This window comes from Sphaerodactylus townsendi, linkage group LG04, assembly GCF_021028975.2.
Source record: "Sphaerodactylus townsendi isolate TG3544 linkage group LG04, MPM_Stown_v2.3, whole genome shotgun sequence".
Taxonomy (NCBI): domain Eukaryota; kingdom Metazoa; phylum Chordata; class Lepidosauria; order Squamata; family Sphaerodactylidae; genus Sphaerodactylus; species Sphaerodactylus townsendi.
In genome coordinates, this window is record NC_059428.1 from 56,328,032 (window position 1) to 56,345,883 (window position 17,852).

The 17,852-nt window shown below is 39.8% G+C and overlaps 1 protein-coding gene across 10 annotated transcripts in view; it reads left to right on the plus strand.

Moving 5' to 3' along the window:
- ROBO1 (roundabout guidance receptor 1) overlaps nucleotides 1-17,852 on the plus strand; it is a 669,323-nt gene that overhangs the window by 555,133 nt on the left and 96,338 nt on the right. For all 10 annotated transcript variants that reach the window (XM_048495370.1, XM_048495373.1, XM_048495374.1 and 7 more), the window contains one exon: nucleotides 1,577-1,704. In XM_048495370.1, the coding sequence (XP_048351327.1) occupies nucleotides 1,577-1,704 (128 nt within the window). The remainder of the gene's footprint in view (nucleotides 1-1,576; nucleotides 1,705-17,852) is intronic.

The window sequence follows — 17,852 nt, forward strand, 5'->3', positions numbered from 1 at the left end:
CCTTTGCTTGTATGTTGTCCTTTGTTTCTATGTTGTCCTCATATACAATATCCATACCTTTTAAGTTACAATACAGTGTTTGTGACTCCAAGGCATGTGCCTACTGTGCTTCTAATCAACTTTTTAACTAGTAGAAAAAAATGGCACCACACTTACTTGCCTTTTCTCTTCAGAAACTCAATTTTTAGCCTCCTGCAAAGTACCAACCAAATTGCCTGCAGTTACTTTAATGTGCATGTGCATTTTGAGACAAAAGCAGTACCTGAATTAGTCTACCATATATACTCATGTATAAGTCGAGTATTTCAGCACATTTTTTTTTGCTGAAAAGCCCCCCTCCACTTATACACGAGAGAGGTGTATTTTAAAAATATTTTAGGCTAGCGGCACCAAAATTTCAGGATATCATCAGGTGACACTCGTGATGATACCACCCAAGTTTGGTAAAGTTTGGTTCAGTGGGTCCATAACTTTGGGGGTGGGTCCATAACCCAAGGGGGGTGCCCCATCCCCCATTATTTCCAATGGGAGCTAGTAGTAGATGGGGCTACATTTTGAGGGTTCATAACTTTGGACCCCTTGAACCAAACTTCACTAAACCTGGGTGGTATCATCAGGATAATCCCTTGCTGATACCAGCCAGGTTTGGTGATGTTTGGTTCAGAAGGTCCAAAATTATGGATCCCCAAAATAAGTGCTCCCATCCCCATTATTTCCAATGGAAGCTAATAGTAGATGGGCTACCCTTTTGAGGGTCCATAACTTGGGATCCCTTGAACCAAACTTCACTAAACCTGGGTGGTATCATCAGGATAATCTCTTGCTGATACCAGCCAGGTTTGGTGATGTTTGGCTCAGGGGGTCCAAAGTTCTGGATCCCCAAAGTGGGTGCTCACATCCCCCATTGTTTCCAATTGAAGCTAACAGTAGATGGGGCTACCCTTTTGAGGGTCCATAACTTTGGACCCCATGAACCAAACTTCACCAAACCTGGGTGGTATCATCAGGAGGGTCTCCTAGAGATACTCGGAAATATTGGCACTGTTTATAACATTCCTCCTCTGACAGGTTGTGTGAATGTCCCTTCTAACATGACACCTGCCATGTGCAATTTTAAAAATATGTACACTAAAAATAATGAACTATTCTTTTAAAAAGCAGGGTAGTTTTGAGTCACAGTGAACAGGCATGTTCATTCCAGTTTTTATTGTAAGTTCCATTGTTTAAAATCCTCCTTACAAAAAAGCTAAGGTTTTTGTACTTTTAAAGTTATTGTTGATACCATATTGTTCTTGTTGACCCTCTTTTCCACTTATGGAGCTAGTTTACCGTTTTTCTTTGAAATAAATATTCAAAAACATTTAACCTACTGATGCCTCAATTAATGTAATTTTATTGCTATCTATTTTTATTTTTGAAATTTACCAGTAGCCTGCTGCATTTCCCACCCTCAACTTATACGCAAGTCAATAAGTTTTCCCAGTTTTTTGTGGTAAAATTAGGTGCCTCGACTTATATGCGGGTCGACTTATACACGAGTATATATGGGTAATAGGATTCTGTTTCTTTGGTTTAGATATGAAATCCGTGATGATCACACCTTGAAAATCCGAAAAGTTATGGCAGGAGACATGGGATCTTATACTTGTGTTGCAGAAAATATGGTTGGAAAAGCAGAAGCATCAGCAACTCTAACAGTTCAAGGCAAGAATTAATTTGAAATACTGTTTATACTCTGAAAAGGAAGGAAATTGTTTTTTAAGCTGTAATTTTATTGGATTCATAAATAATATAAAAAGAAAGGTCACTCTGATTTGATTGCTAGATTTCAACTGAACTGTTGAAGCATTTCAAATAACCCTCTTTCAGTGGGTTAAAGGAGTTTGACCTGTCATGAAAATGAAAAATGAAAGTGTTTTGTACACCAGTGCTCTTAGAAGTTATTAGTGACATGAATTCTTTAAGGGTTATCCAGTTGGTTAAAAAAACTTTGTCAGAATTGTACTGAATAGCTGAAGTAAAGTATCATTTGTGTGTGTAGTGTCCATGCACTTTTATTTGTTCCTTATTAGTGTTTCAGATTGTGGACACAGAGCTTTCCCTTACAACTCTGCAGATTCATTTCTGTTTTTGTTTTTCCAAAAATAGTGCCTTGTTTAAGATATTATGTAAAATCACTAGAGTTACTTATATTCATTTTGTATTAATACGTGAAAACAGAACACCCGACTACTGTTTTTTTCTTCCACTGTAAAACGTCTAGCAGAATTCAGTGAATGAGTATGTGTGAAAATCTGTCATTGGATTTCTAAATACAATCCAGATGTTCACTCTTCAGATAATTCCTTGCTTCCTGTCCTGGCTAGAAAGCAAATTGTGATGTCATACCTCTTTGCACTCATCTAATGCTATGATCTTCCATCTTGTTCCATATTGAAGTACATGTGGATTTTATAAAAACAGTTACAACTTATTTTGATAACCTTCTATTAATACTGTTCTGATTTGTAACTGTTAAAGTAAGTATGTTTGTCATTGAACTTACTGTTTACTAGGCTGATTAATGCAGGTTAAAATAGATAAAATAATATGTAGAAGTCATTTTGCTGGATTTGTAAGGAACATTCTCTGCTTCTGTTGCTTGTGGTATGAGGTAAGGGCAATGCTGGCTATGTATAATAAATAAGGTGACTAGATGGACTGTGGTTCTGTGATTTGAAGGGAATACACTGTTAGACTCAAGTATGAGACATGAAGATTTGAGCAAGACATGAAGAGGTATAGAAATATCCTAAATTAATAAGATAAGTATTTTTTCTATTCAAATGCTTCTTTGGTTCAAAGCAGTCTCTTCAAATCAACTTGAGCTAATAGAACTTTTTTAGAACTGATTTTGATTGCCCATTCAAATTGAAGTTTTGTAAATTAACTATGTTTTTGTCTTCACACATGAAGCATTAAGGTGATGAGATTTAGTTTGCAATAGTATATCTCTTCCACTCCATAGCCATTATTTTCACTGATATTTTTAAAAAGATTATACCCAACAAAATCTCCTCACCTAACATTTTAATATGGTTTACATGATCTGGGGCCCTTTCCTCAGGTTCTACCCAGGGCCTCAGAATCACTAATATTACCCTTAATGTTGATGCCACATTTTTTCATTTACTGAAGCGTCTTACTGTTATGTAAAGACATAGATCAGTGATAGCAAGCCTTTTTGAGACCAAGTGCCCAAATTGCAACCCAAAACCCACTTATTTATCGCAAAGTGCCAACATGGCAATTTAATCTGAATACTGACTAATAGTCAGTAGTCAGCTCTTTCCAAGATGGCGCCGATGAGGGCTGCCTCGGTGGAATGCTCTCAAATGGCTTCTACATTTTCTACTATTTCCTGCAATTTACAACGAATTTCATACTCCAGAGACCTTCTGCTAAGAATTAGGGAACGTTTCCTTAAGGAGTGGCTCTCTGCAACTTTACCCCTATCTGTCTTTACAACCACGGAGGAAATTTCAGCACAGGAGGCAGCCATTTCCCGGCAACAACAGATCAGCAAAAACAAGCACAGGCGGCAGAGACGAAGAGGTAAAAGGGCAGGAATTTTAAATAGACTAAGGAATAAGGGAATTAAAAAAACCCCGCTCCCTTCAATCTTTCTTACCAATTTATGCTCACTTGCCAACAAGATAAATGAAATACTTCTTTTAAACAGATGCAATTCTGATTTTTACAACGCATCTGCCCTATGCTTTACTGAAACCTGGCTAAATGAGAGCATTGATGATAATAGCATGTGCATACCGGGGTTTCAGATATTTCGTTCAGACAGGATTGCAGAATTATCAGGGAAGAAAAAAGGAGGAGGATTATGTATATACATCAACAAAAGCTGGTGTCAGGACATAACAATAATTCAAAAATTCTGTGATGAAAACTTGGAGTCCTTACTTATTAATTGCAAACCCTTTTATTCCCCTCGAGAGATAAATTCAGTACTGTTCTTTTTGGTTTATGTTCATCCACAAGCGTCTGTAAAAAAGGCATTAAGAACTCTAACTGATCAGATTATGGAGGCTGAAGCCAAATACCCTGATTCACTGGTTATTATTTTGGGAGATTTAAACAAAGCAAACTTAAGGGAAGACCTACCAAAATACTTTCAGCATGTCAACTGTCCCACCAGAGGCAAGAATATCTTAGACCACTGCTATACAACACTGAAAGATGCTTATCGGTCTTTACCACGAGCAGCTGTAGGCCATTCTGATCATTGCATGATTCACCTTGTACCTGCTTACAAACAAAGATTTAAAGCCACAAAACCAATAACTAAATCAGTGAGAACTTGGACTGAAGAGGCAAAGTTAAAGCTGCAGGCTTGCCTTGACTGTACAGACTGGAATATTTTTAAAGACACCTCTGCAGATTTGGATGAACTCACAGATACTGTAACATCATATGTCAGCTTCTGTGAAGATCTTTGTATACCAACCAGGAACTTGCGTATATATAGTAACAACAAACCTTGGTTCACAGCTAAACTTAAGCAGTTACGTCGTTCCAAAGAAGAGGCCTAGAGAAAGGGTGATAGAATGCTGTATAATCAGGCCAGAAATGTATTAACAAAGGAGATCAGAGCAGCAAAAAGAAACTACTCTGAAAAGCTAAAAAATCAGTTTTCACCAAACGAAACAGCAAACATGTGGAAAACTCTCAAAAATATCACCGGTTACAGCAAACCACCTTCTCAAGCTGAAGGAAATCAGCAATTGGCAGACGACCTGAATGTGTTCTACTGTAGGTTTGAAAACAATCTACAGTCACCTTTCTCCACAACCTCTATCTCAGATGCACCAACAATAGCCAAACTTCCTACAATTGAACCCATTTCATTGGGTTTACAACCCCTGGTGATCTCAGAAAAGGAAGTGCAAGATCTATTTCACAGACAGAAGCCTGGAAAAGCACCAGGCCCAGACAAGATAACACCTTCTTGCTTAAAAGTCTGTGCTGTCCAATTGGCCCCCATTTTCACCCAAATCTTCAACAAATCACTAGAGATGTGCTATGTTCCTTCCTGCTTCAAACACTCCACTATCGTCCCAGTGCCGAAGAAGCCTTCCATCAAGGAACTGAACGACTACAGACCAGTTGCTCTAACATCTGTAGTTATGAAAACTTTTGAAAGGCTAGTGATGTACCATTTGAAAACCATCACGGATCCAACTGTTGGACCCCTTGCAATTTGCATACCGAGCAAAATAGATCGGACAGATGATGCTGTTAATATGGCTTTGCACTATATCCTACAGCATCTTGAATCGCCAAAGACCTATGCAAGGGTCCTCTTTGTTGACTTTAGTTCAGCATTCAATACTATCAGACCGGACATTCTTCTAACCAAACTAAATCAGCTAGCAGTACTTGAGCATATTTGTAAGTGGATCACAAGCTTCCTAACAGATAGGAAACAGCAGGTGAAGCTAGGAAAAATTACATCAGACACCTGTAAAATGAGCACAGGGGCCCCCCAAGGCTGTGTACTTTCACCACTTCTCTTCTCTCTGTATACCAATGACTGCATCTCAAATGATCCATCTGTTAAAATACTGAAATTTGCAGATGATACAACAGTGATTGGTCTCATTCGAGACAACGATGAAACCGCATACAGACGGGAGGTTGAACAACTAGCCTCGTGGTGCCACTGGAACAATCTAGAACTGAACACACTTAAAACCGTAGAAATGGTGGTAGATTTCAGGAGAAACCCTCCCATCCTACCTCCTCTCACAATACTAGACAACACAATATCAACAGTAGAGACCTTTAAATTTCTAGGCTCCATCATATCTCATGACCTAAAATGGTCACCTAATATCAAAAATGTCATCAAAAAAGCACAACAAAGAATGTTCTTTCTGCGCCAACTCAGGAAGCTCAAACTGCCCAAGGAGCTGCTGATACAGTTCTACAGAGGAATCATTGAGTCTGTCATCTGCACCTCTATAACTGTGTGGTTTGGTTCTGCAACCCAACAAGATCGACACAGACTTCAGAGAATAATCAGAACTGCAGAAAAAACAATTGCTGCTAACCTGCCTTCCATTGAGGACCTGTATACTGCACGGGTCAAAAAAAGGGCTGTGAAAATATTTACTGACCCCTCGCATCCTGGACATAAACTGTTTCAACTCTTACCCTCTAAACGTCGCTACAGAGCACTGCACACCAAGACAACTAGACATAAGAACAGTTTTTTCCCGAATGCCATCACTCTGTTAAACAAATAATTCCGTCGATAATGTCAAACTATTTATTATATAATTACTGCACTACTTTTTTCATCATTCCTATTACCCATCTCCTCCCACTTATGACTGTATGACTATAGCCTGTGCTGACTTTTTATTTTATTTTAAGATTTTACATTTTATGTTTTCATTACTACTGATTGTTTCCTGATTGCTTACTAGACCTATATGACAATCATTAAGTGCTGTACCTTATGATTCTTGACAAATGTATTTTTCTTTTATGTACACTGTGAGCATATGCACCGGAGACAAATTCCTTGTGTGTCCAATCACACTTGGCCAATAAAGATTCTATTCTATTCTATTCTATTCTAGTTTAGCTCCGAGGCGTGCATTACTCGGGAGTAAGCTTGGTGGTAGTCGGTGGCTTTGCTTTGAAGCAACCGTGCAACTCTTCCAACAGGTAAATCACGACCCTAGGAGGGTTTACTCAGAAGCAAGCCCCATTGCCAGCAACCAAGCTTACTCCCAGGTAAAGGATCGCGCTTTAGTTCTTCACATGAAAATCAGTGGGGTTTAACAGTGCTTAACAGGGTTACCTACACTGCTTCCCCAAAACTAGGTCTTAGGTTTAATGCTAATAATCAAGCCCAGCGGCCCAGGCCAGCCTAGATTTGTGTGGGGAGGACTATGTTTGCACGTGCCCAAAGAGAGGGCTCTGAGTGCCACCTCTGGCACCCGTGTCATAAGTTCGCCACCACTGACATAGATAATTATAGTAATTCCTTCTGGATTAAATCAGAGCTTTAGATATGGCCAGGAAAAAGAAAGTCCCTTGCTGATTTATTAATTAGACAAAAGTACCATATATACAGAGATAAGTGCTTCACTTTAGACTAATACTGTTTCAGGCTGCAATTCTTCGGAGAACAGCTTTTAAACTGATCACTGGGGGAAAGCCGAAAGGAGCTGAGGTGACTTCGGTTCGGAATACAGTATCTATGGGGATGCAGAGATAAGTGCTTCACTTTAGACAAATACTGTTTCAGGCTGCAATTCTTCGGCAGAACAGCTTTTAAACTGATCACTGGGGGAAAGCTGACAGGAGCTGAGGTGACTTCGGTTCAGAATACAGTATCTATGGGGATGCAGACAGAGAGGGAGGTTTTTCTAAATCAACCACATACAAGCGAGGAACATAGCAATGTGCATGTGACAAGGGATAGTGTCTACAAAAGACTTGAGGGTAAAGCGCATAAATCCCAGGTTAAGGACAGAGACAGGGTATACAGGTGTCTCTATGCTAATAGTAGAAGCATCCGACCTAAAATGGGGGAGCTAGAGTACAGAGTTTTGAAGGAGGACTTTGATATAGTGGGCATTACAGAGACATGGTGGAATGAGGAGAACCAGTGGGATGCTGTTATACCAGGCTACAGGCTCTATAGGAAGGATAGGACAGGGTGCATTGGGGGTGGAGTTGCCCTTTACATCAAAGAGAGCATAGTATCACATAAAATAGACAATGCAAGGGGAGCTGGTTCCCCTACAGAATCACTGTGGATATCAATACCAGGTGTGAAGGACAGTTTAATATTAGGAATATATTATCGTCCCCCCTGACCAAAGTGCACAAGAGGATTCTGAGATGGAAAAAAAATAAATTAAAGAGGCCAACAAAAACAAAAATGTAGTGGTAATGGGTAATTTTAACTATCCCCATATAAACTGGAAAAATGCATGTTCAGGTCATAGTAAGGAGAGAGCATTCCTGGATATGCTAAATGACTGTGGCTTAGAGCAGATGGTTGTGGAACTAACCAGGGGAGAGGTGATCCTAGATCTAATTCTATGTGGGACCCAGGACCTGGTGCAGGAAGTCAGTGTTGTTGAGCCGATAGGGAACAGCGACCACAATGCTGTCAGATTCAGTATCTCAGCATGCGAACAAGTGGCAACTACTAATGTAGTTACATTCGCCTTCAGAAAGGGAAATTTCTCAAAGATGAGGGGGATAGTGCGCAGGAAGCTGAAAGGGAAAATCAAGAGAATCAAAACTGTCCAGGATGCTTGGAGGTTATTTAAAAACACAGTAAGAAAAGCTCAGCTGGAATGTGTTCCACAGGCTAGAAAAGGCAGCACCCAGTCCAAAAGAAAGCCACCATGGTTAACAAGAGAGGTTGAGGAAATTATCAGAAAAAAGAAAATGTCTTTTAGAAAATGGAAGTCCAGTTTGGCTGATGAAGAATAGGAGAGGGAACACAAATGGTGGCAAAAGAGAAGCAAGTTAGCTGTAAGGGAGGCAAAAAAGGATTATGAGGAACGCATGGCCTTGAACATCAAGACCAGCAACAAACAGTTCTTCAAGTACATCAAAAGCAGGAAGCCAGCAAGGGAAGCGGTAGGCCCGTTAGATGAGAAAGGAACAAAGGGTGTGCTAAAAGATGGCAGGGAGATTGCAGAGAAGCTGAATGAATTCTTTGCATCCGTCTTCACCCAAGAGGAGGTGAGGAACATTCCTGCACCTGAACCAAGCTTCTTAGGAGGCGAATCCGAGGAACTAGTGAAGATAGCGGTAGACAAGGAAGAAGTTCTGGCAGCCATTGATAAACCAAATGTTGCCAAATCCCCTGGCCCAGATTGCATTCACCCAAGAGTTCTTAAAGAGCTCAAGCATGAAATTGCTGATGTTCTCACTTTAATATGCAACTTATCCCTGAAATCAGGCTCCATCCCTGAAGACTGGAAGATGGCCAATGTCACACCAATCTTTAAGAAAGGATCTAGGGGGGACCCGGGAAATTACAGGCCAGTCAGTTTGACATCTGTTCCTGGCAAATTAGTAGAATCTATCATTAAAGATAAAATTATAAAACAGGTAGAAAAGCAAGACCTGCTGAGAAAGAGTCAGCATGGCTTTTGCAGAGGCAAATCCTGTCTTACAAACTTACTAGAGTTCTTTGAGGGTGTAAACAGGCATGTGGACAGGGGTGAACTGGTGGACATTGTCTACTTGGATTTCCAAAAGGCTTTTGACAAAGTTCCTCACCAGAGACTGTTGAGAAAACTCAGCAATGAAGGAATAAGAGGGGAAGTCCTCCTATGGATTAAAAACTGGTTGAGAAACAGGAAACAAAGAGTGGGTGTAAATGGGAAGTTCTCACAATGGAGAGATGTCCGGAGTGGTGTCCCCCAAGGATCCGTTTTGGGACCAGTGCTCTTTAACCTATTCATAAATGACCTGGAAGTAGGGGTGGGTAGCGTGGTGGTCAAGTTTGCAGATGATACCAAACTATGTAGGGTGGTGAGAACCACAAAGGATTGCGAAGAGCTCCAAGCCGGACCTTGATAAATTAGGTGAGTGGGCTCAGAAATGGCAAATGCAGTTCAATGTAGCAAAATGTAAAGTGATGCACATAGGGGCAAAAAATCCAAACTTCACATACACGCTACAGGGGTCAGTGCTATTAGTCACAGACCAGGAAAGGGATTTAGGCGTCTTAGTTGATAGTTCCATGGGAATGTCAACTCAATGCATGGCAGCTGTGAAAAAGGCAAACTCTATGCTGGGGATCATTAGGAAAGGAACTGATAATAAAACTGCAAAGATTGTCATGCCCTTATATAAAGCAGTGGTGCAACCGCACTTGGAGTACTGTGTCCAGTTCTGGTCGCCGCATCTCAAAAAGGATATTGAGGAGATAGAAAAAGTGCAGAGAAGGGCAACAAGGATGATTGAGGGACTGGAGCACCTTCCCTATGAGGAGAGGCTGCAGCGTTTGGGACTCTTTAGTTTGGAGAGGAGGCGGCTGAGGGGGGATATGATTGAAGTCTACAAAATTATGCATGGGGTAGAAAATGTTGACAGAGAGAAATTTTTCTCTCTTTCTCACAATACTAGAACCAGGGGGCATTCATTGAAAATGCTGGAGGGAAGAATTAGGACTAATAAAAGGAAACACTTCTTCACGCAACGTGTGATTGGTGTTTGGAATATGCTGCCACAGGAGGTGGTGATGGCCACTTACCTGGATAGCTTTAAAAGGGGCTTGGACAGATTTATGGAGGAGAAGTCGATTTATGGCTACCAATCTTGATCCTCTTTGATCTGAGATTGCAAATGCCTTAACAGACCAGGTGATCGGGAGCAACAGCCGCAGAAGGCCATTGCGTTCACATCCTACATGTGAGCTCCCAAAGGCACCTGGTGGGCCACTGCGAGTAGCAGAGAGCTGGACTAGATGGACTTTGGTCTGATCCAGCTGGCTTGTTCTTATGTTCTTATGTTCTAGAATGCAATCTTGTCCAGCCAAGACTGACCAATTCCTGATTCTCATTATCATCCGGTAGTTCCCACAGTTATCTGGACTGAGCATTAGCTTATTGGTCCTCATCCAACTCATTATCGAAACATTGATTTAGAATTCCTACTATCTTACCAGACTTCGTTGAAAATGAGAAGTAGAGATGGCTGCTATCAACAAATCTGGATAGCATCTCTAATAGTTACATATGGAAGCTAAATAGCATGGGGAGAGTAAGAGTGAATCCTGCAAGATCTTGCACATACAGCAGTTTATCATCATGGTGGAAAGATCTCATACTTGTGATGCTCATCACTTTACCTCCAATTTTAAACTTCATATAGATTTTGACTTCATATTGATACAGCTTCAAAATCAGAATGATTTCTCCCCTGACGGGGGAGTGCTCAGAATCTAAATACTTTCTACCGCAGCTGTATGGAGGATCACGCTGCCTATTTGTCTCCCACTTCAGCATTCATAAACATACTGAGCACATTGCTAACCTTATTTTTGCTTTAAGGCAAATGTAGTTTTTAATTTCAAAGCAGTTCTAATGTCTGACTCTTATGCTTCTCTTTCAGTAGGAATAGTTCTCTTTCCTATTTGCCAGGAGCTGTTACCTAGTTTGTCACAGTTTGAATTTAAAAAGATATCATTATAGTTGACCCAGTTCTATTCCTAAGGAAATTTAGTCTTTATCAAAGAAGACAATTATTGTGCATCTCATTGTAAAAAGATGTGAAAATGGATTTCTCTCCTTAAGCAGTTTGCCAAGCAATCATATTTTATCTCTAGAAAACTAAATCTTTAAGAAAATCTAAATTCATTCTTTTTGGGGTTTGGACTGATGAGAAATAAAAGGTATCCAAATCTATTATCTTCTCACAGAATTAAATTCTGCACTGAATTTTTTCTGGCTACTCAGTATGTGTAGCAATTTCTTATTCAGGGAATGGACTCTCACTGAATGCTACAAATGGATATTTTCTTTACAGTAAAGGAACAATCCAAGAATGTTCTTGTATTCTGAGCAGACTTATCCCTTAGACATTCACAGATCTCTTAAAATTAGTGTTCAAGCAAGGGAGGGGGAGGGGAGGGTGGCATGCAAGGGAGGGGAGGGAGGGGTGGCATGCAAGCAAGGGGAGGGAAGGGGAGGGGGCCTGGCATCTGGACCTGGCCCACCCACCCTAGTGGAGGGAGGGGGAGGGAGGGGTGGAATGCAAGGGAGGGGAGGGAAGGGGAGGGCTTTATTTCTGAGTAGGACTGAATACCAGTTTACCCACTGCAGTATCCATGTAGAGATTGTCCAAAAACTCTTTGATGCAGCAACTTCTCTTTATAGTTAGGCATGCTTGAATACCCACTGGTTCTGTTCACTTCTTGCTTTCAGGTCACAAGCTGGGAGCTGACTGTTCAATGAGCTGTTCAGTTGCATAAGATTAGACTTTTTAAAGTGTCTGCCACCTGTCTGCCTCTGCCACTTGTTTGCTACTGCTACTGGTCCACTGCAAGACAGTTTGATCAGGAGATTGCCTCACATGTACTCCAGGGGATTCATTTGTCTAGTGAGCACTATGTTCACTATGAAGTATTGCCAGAGAGATTAATGCAACAGAGCTGCACAAACTGATCAAAAGAATCTTTATTTAGGTGTAGATTAATCTTTATTCAGGAATTAACATACTTGATAGTAAAGATGAGAGATAAAGACAGGCATCAAGCTGCATCACTGGCTGAGAGAGAGAGAGAGAGAGAGAGAGATTGTGGAATTTCTGAAAAGCAAAATATTGCCCTAGAAGTAGCAATAGATAAGGAATGATTCTTAACAGGCCATAAAATTACCTTATTACCTTTACTAACTGTCCTCTTGCACCACCTGCAAGGTCTTCCACTTTTTTTGTATGCCAGACATTGCCTATTCCAACAGGAAGCTCTTTACCAACTCACTGAGGGGGTCCCTCACAGCACACAGAAACTTCAGGCTGGAGGCATCTGGCATCTGGTAGCTAGAAGCAAATAGATCTAATAATAAAAGGCATTCCTTGTACCTAGTGGGAACTCTGCAGCTCATAAGTGTTCTTGGAATAGTCAAATAGCATGCTTTGGGAAAGGATTCTATTCCCATTGTGGGGCAAATAGGCAGAAAGCATTTTTTTTCTGTTTATGGAGGCAGACACTGGGTTCAGGCATATGCTTTGAGAAGACAACTGGAAAACAGTGCTAGTGTTGAACAAATCAGCTGTAAAAGATGACGGGGAATTCTAGGTGTCAGAGCAAATCAAATAAGGTGAAAACTGGATGGGAGTTCTGTAGGTTCCAAATATGACCATAGATCATATTGCCCAGAAATACGAATATTAATAGTGACAGATACTATTAGAATTGGTCAATTTTGCCAGGAAAGATCATGGTAATATATCCAATAAAATAAATAGAAACTTGGGAACAGATTCTTTTGTTCTGTTGCTTTTGGAGGGATTTGAGGAAGAAATTTTTAGTGCAGTTTATATTTTATGAATTATATGTTTCTTCACAGATAATTATTCAATTGTTACTGTTTCATAATGTTAAAGGGATTATGCTGTTAGTTGCAAATGTTTTGTCAACAGTAATTAAGCATAAATTGGGATAATAAGCTGTTGTTTCAGTGTAATACTGCATGTGACCTGATGGCCATGGCCAATTGCACACAATGTGTCTGCTGCACGATGGAAGCAAATGTCCGTCACAGCCAAATTCCATGTATGGACCTATTTCCTCAACCCCCGTTTTCACGTTCTATCCTCCCTCGTTCTGATTTTTCTCTTGTAAAAAAAGAATGCATAGATGGTATACATTGAATGGAAAAACTGTGTATAAATTTCTTTGTTTATATACCCTGCTTATATAAATATATACACTGAGAAGAAACAACACCAGTAATGAACTTTTAAACCGTTCACAATGATAAACCCAAAACAAAACAAATGTCCATCTCTCTATAATACATAAACTCTAGCAAATATCTTAAACCTGTGCCATGCTGTAGACTTCATATTGTAATGCCACTAGTTGTTCTTCAGAAGTGGCATGGTATAGCCCAATCTTGTCAGATCTTGGAAGATAAGTGTCAGTGCTTGGAAGAGAGACCACCAAGGAAATGCTGCAGAGGAAGGCAATGGCAAATTACCTCTGCTTCTCTCTTGTTATGAAAGCCCCTTGTGATGGGGTCACAATAAATCAGCTGCAGTGTGACAGCATTTTACACACATACACATATAGTGTTAACGCAGCTAACCAACTTTACTCTCTACATTCGAAGGCTGTTGTTCCTTAATTTCCCACCTGCAACAAATGGAGGTACCCCCTATACCAGTTGGCCATGCTGGCAGGGGCTGATGGGAATTGTAGTCCATAACATCTGGAGTGCCAAAGGTTCGCCACCACGGCCCTATACCCATTTTTAAAGCCATTTTAGAGGAATATATGTATGACAATGTGACCTTACTGTTGACAAATGGACTATCCTAAGTGATGTACTTTCAGGACAAGGTTGTCAGAGAAACAGAAGTCACACATGGAAATACATTATTTAGAAAAATTGGAAACAAATGGAAACCATGTGTGTGCAAAGACTTGTGGAAGAAAAAAATCCCTGAAGGCTTTTCTTGTAACAGGTGTAGTGTACAATATATTATCTCCTTATTGTTCCTAAAGGTTAAGTAAGATATTTAGTGTCTGAGCAGTTGATCATTGATTCTTAACTACATTGAATTGAAGCACTCCTTTGTACTGGCAAGAGTACCTTGGCAAATTTTGAATACAAACTGCCTTCTGCAAACAAAATCAATTCAGCAAAAAAAGTATAGTGCAAATATATTTACTGGACATTTATCCCAGTTTTTTTCTAGTATCAGATAACTTTTTAACCTTGCAAATATATTTATTTACTTTATATGTCACCTTTCACCTCTGTTTTGTTTGTAGTCACTTATGGAAACTGCATACACAGGCCAACCTGAGACAGTATGAGATGCTCTCCCATCCTTTGGTGTAGTATTTTGAAGAAAGTTGTGTTTGGTCTGCAAACAGTGTATACAGAAGGCTTGCAATAAAAGAGCTTTCAAACTTAAAACTGGTCAACAGCCTCACCCAACCTACAGAACCCACACTCAGTTTCCAGTCCTCAAATATACCACATATTTTATCACTTAAGGAGCAGGACTAGGAACTGGAAAACCCAGGTTCAAGCCCCTACTCACTTCATGGAAACTTGCTGAGTGACAGGGTTTGTAACTTTGCACCTTCTGTCTATTCAGTGAGCCCCTTATCTGGGAGGCTATTATTCTAGACAACTGGATTTTGTCTATTATTATTATTATTATTATTATTATTATTATTATTATTATTATTATTATTATTATTTATTCAATTTCTATACCGCCCAATCCCCAAAGGGCTCCAGGCGGTGAACAACATGTTCATCAAAGATATACTCTAAAGTTCAAAAACAATCCACGTTTTTTTCCTGCTCTCACTGTTTCTCCTTATCTATTTGTTTTACTCCTGCAAGAGATCCTCTTGTCAAAGGAGACATAGGTGATTTCCTCACTGGCAATTAATCCTGGGATAGTCACCCGAAATCTCAAGGTCCCCTTGAGCGCAAGAAATGGAACTGGAACAAGGAGGAGCGCAAGAAATGGAACTGATCTGTGTTCCATGGTTCAGCTGTGAGGAAATCTCAAGGTCCCCTTGAGATCTCCTCACAGCTGAACCATGGAACACAGATCAGTTCCATTTCTTGCGCTCCTCCCCCCCCCCCCAGGATTTTCCTGGACCTGCTTGTATATGCACCTTTTTGAAAAAATACTCCAATGGGAGCTAATAGGAGATGGGGGCTACACATTTGAGGGTCCATAACTTTGGCCCCCGTGAATCAAACTTCACCATACCTGGGTAGTATCATCAGGAGAGTTTCTTACTGATGCCACCCAGGTTTTGTGAAGTTTGGTCCAGGTGATCCAAAGCTATGGACTACCAAAGGGGGTACCCCATCCCCCATTGTTTCCAATGGAAACTAATAGGAGATGGGGGCTACACATTTGAGGGTCCATAACTTTTGCCCCCATGATCCAAACTTCACCAAACCTGGGTGGTATCATCAGGAGGGTCTCCTAAAGGTACTCTGAAATTTTGGTGCTGCTAGCTTAACAATTGCACCACTGACAGCAGGTAACCCCCCCCCCCAAGGGGCAGGGCTAGATATCTTCACTACGAACATGCTGCGGTGAGGATGTTGAAACCTGGATGAAAAGGTGCTGATTCTAGGTTAAATTGTCAGTGGGAATTTGGCCATAGATGTTATCCCTCTAGATATTGTGAAGGGTGTTGATCTACACATACACAATATTTCCAGTTAGGAAATCATGACTAGTCTAAATATCATCATCTGAGGTGTTGTGTAGTTTTCCAGGCTGCATTTTCTACTAGAACACAGCCTTACAGCCCAGAAACCACATAACACCCCAGTGATTCTGGCCGTGAAAGCCTTCAACAATTATCATCTGATTTGCTTTTGAGCTTTGATGCACATGACATTTTTATGTTCTCAAAAATCTCCATTAGTTTGGTGGGGCAAATCAGTGCATGCAGAGAAACAATCCAAAGATCAGTGCCTCATTTGAAATTAGAGGGCATATCTTCACATGCAAGAACTTCAAGTGAAAACTTTCAAAAAATTCTGAATGATAGAAATCACTTTATTTTTTGGTGTGAAATTAATATCAGAATATGAATAATTTAGACTTTCTCCTGAGCATTTAAACTTATACATAAACAGTGACAATAAATTTGTGTATTTCTTACTATGTACAGTGAAAATTCTTGCTGTGAGGAGTTATACTAGACAAATGACAATCCTCTTATTGATATATTTTAATTACTGCTGGAACTAACAGTGCAATCCTATTCAGAAAAACTGTTTCTTTTGTGAGTAAATTGTTGGAACTCATTACTGATTACATATGCTGAGAATATTGTCAAGGATTAGAATTTTAGAGGCATTTATGATGTAGAATTATATAGCCAATATTATGGAAGGACTAATAATTTTTTTTTAAAAAATGAAAGTTGATTTCATTTTCATTGTATAGGTTTTTTTAAAAAAATATCATAAATGGGATACCATCAATAATTGATCTTTTAAACATATAAGTAGTGTTCACTATTAGTTATGTTAGATAAGTAACTTTTATTATTAAAATTTTCTCACTAACACTTTGTATAAAAGGCAGCATGGAATAGTGGTTAAGAGTCCCACTCTAATCAATTCCTCAACATGAAGCCTGCTGTGTGACCATGGGCCAGTCACAGTTCTCTCAAAACTCTCTCACCCCACTCAGAGGTTGGCAATGACAAACCATCTCCAAATAATCATAGAGGCTGAAGGGGCTGTACAGGCAATCTAGTCCAACCCCTGGTAAATGCAGGATCAACCTAGAGCATCCCAGACAAGTGTTTGTCCAGCTGCTGCTTAAAAAATGCCAGTGACTCACCATAAATCAACAGTGATGTTATGGCAAAATCACACACACACACACAGATTACATATCCCTTTTTCTATACTTGTAGGTGTAGATTTTGTTTTGTCTTATATATACTTTTGCTTCCTGCTAAAAAAAAAATAGCAAACCATACTTGGAAGGCTATGGCATATTCAAAGGAGCTGGCTCTGTAGTCTAGATCAGGGGTAGCCAAATTTGCTTGATCTAAGAGCCACATAGAATAAACTTCAGATATTTGAGAGCCACAAGACACGAACAAATATTACACACTTTCTGTTATTGCATGCACATTTTGTTATAAACCTTTACAAACATATTAAGAAATACACATACCTAATAATTATTATTAATGTACGTAATTTTTATTAACATTAAAGGAGACTTCAATAAAGAAAAACAAAAGTAGTAAAAACAGTATTGCTAATGATACTTCTTTGTCTAATGCCCTAGATATCTGGTCAAAACATGGAGAAGAATATGTAAATTATAGATAGTTACTGGCTATAACTGCTAGTAAAAATGTTGTGAGTCTCCATCATTGCTATGGCAGATTCCGCATGTGCCAAAAACAGCGGTGCGAAAACAGCGTGGAAACGGTCTAAACCCTTTTACACCGTTTTAAACCATTTCACACCGTTTTCACACCACTGTTTTGGGGCCATTCAGAATCTGCTTATGAGTCAATTAAAATCCAGCAGATATGTTTTCAAGGTTGTGAACTGGCCTGTCAGGTT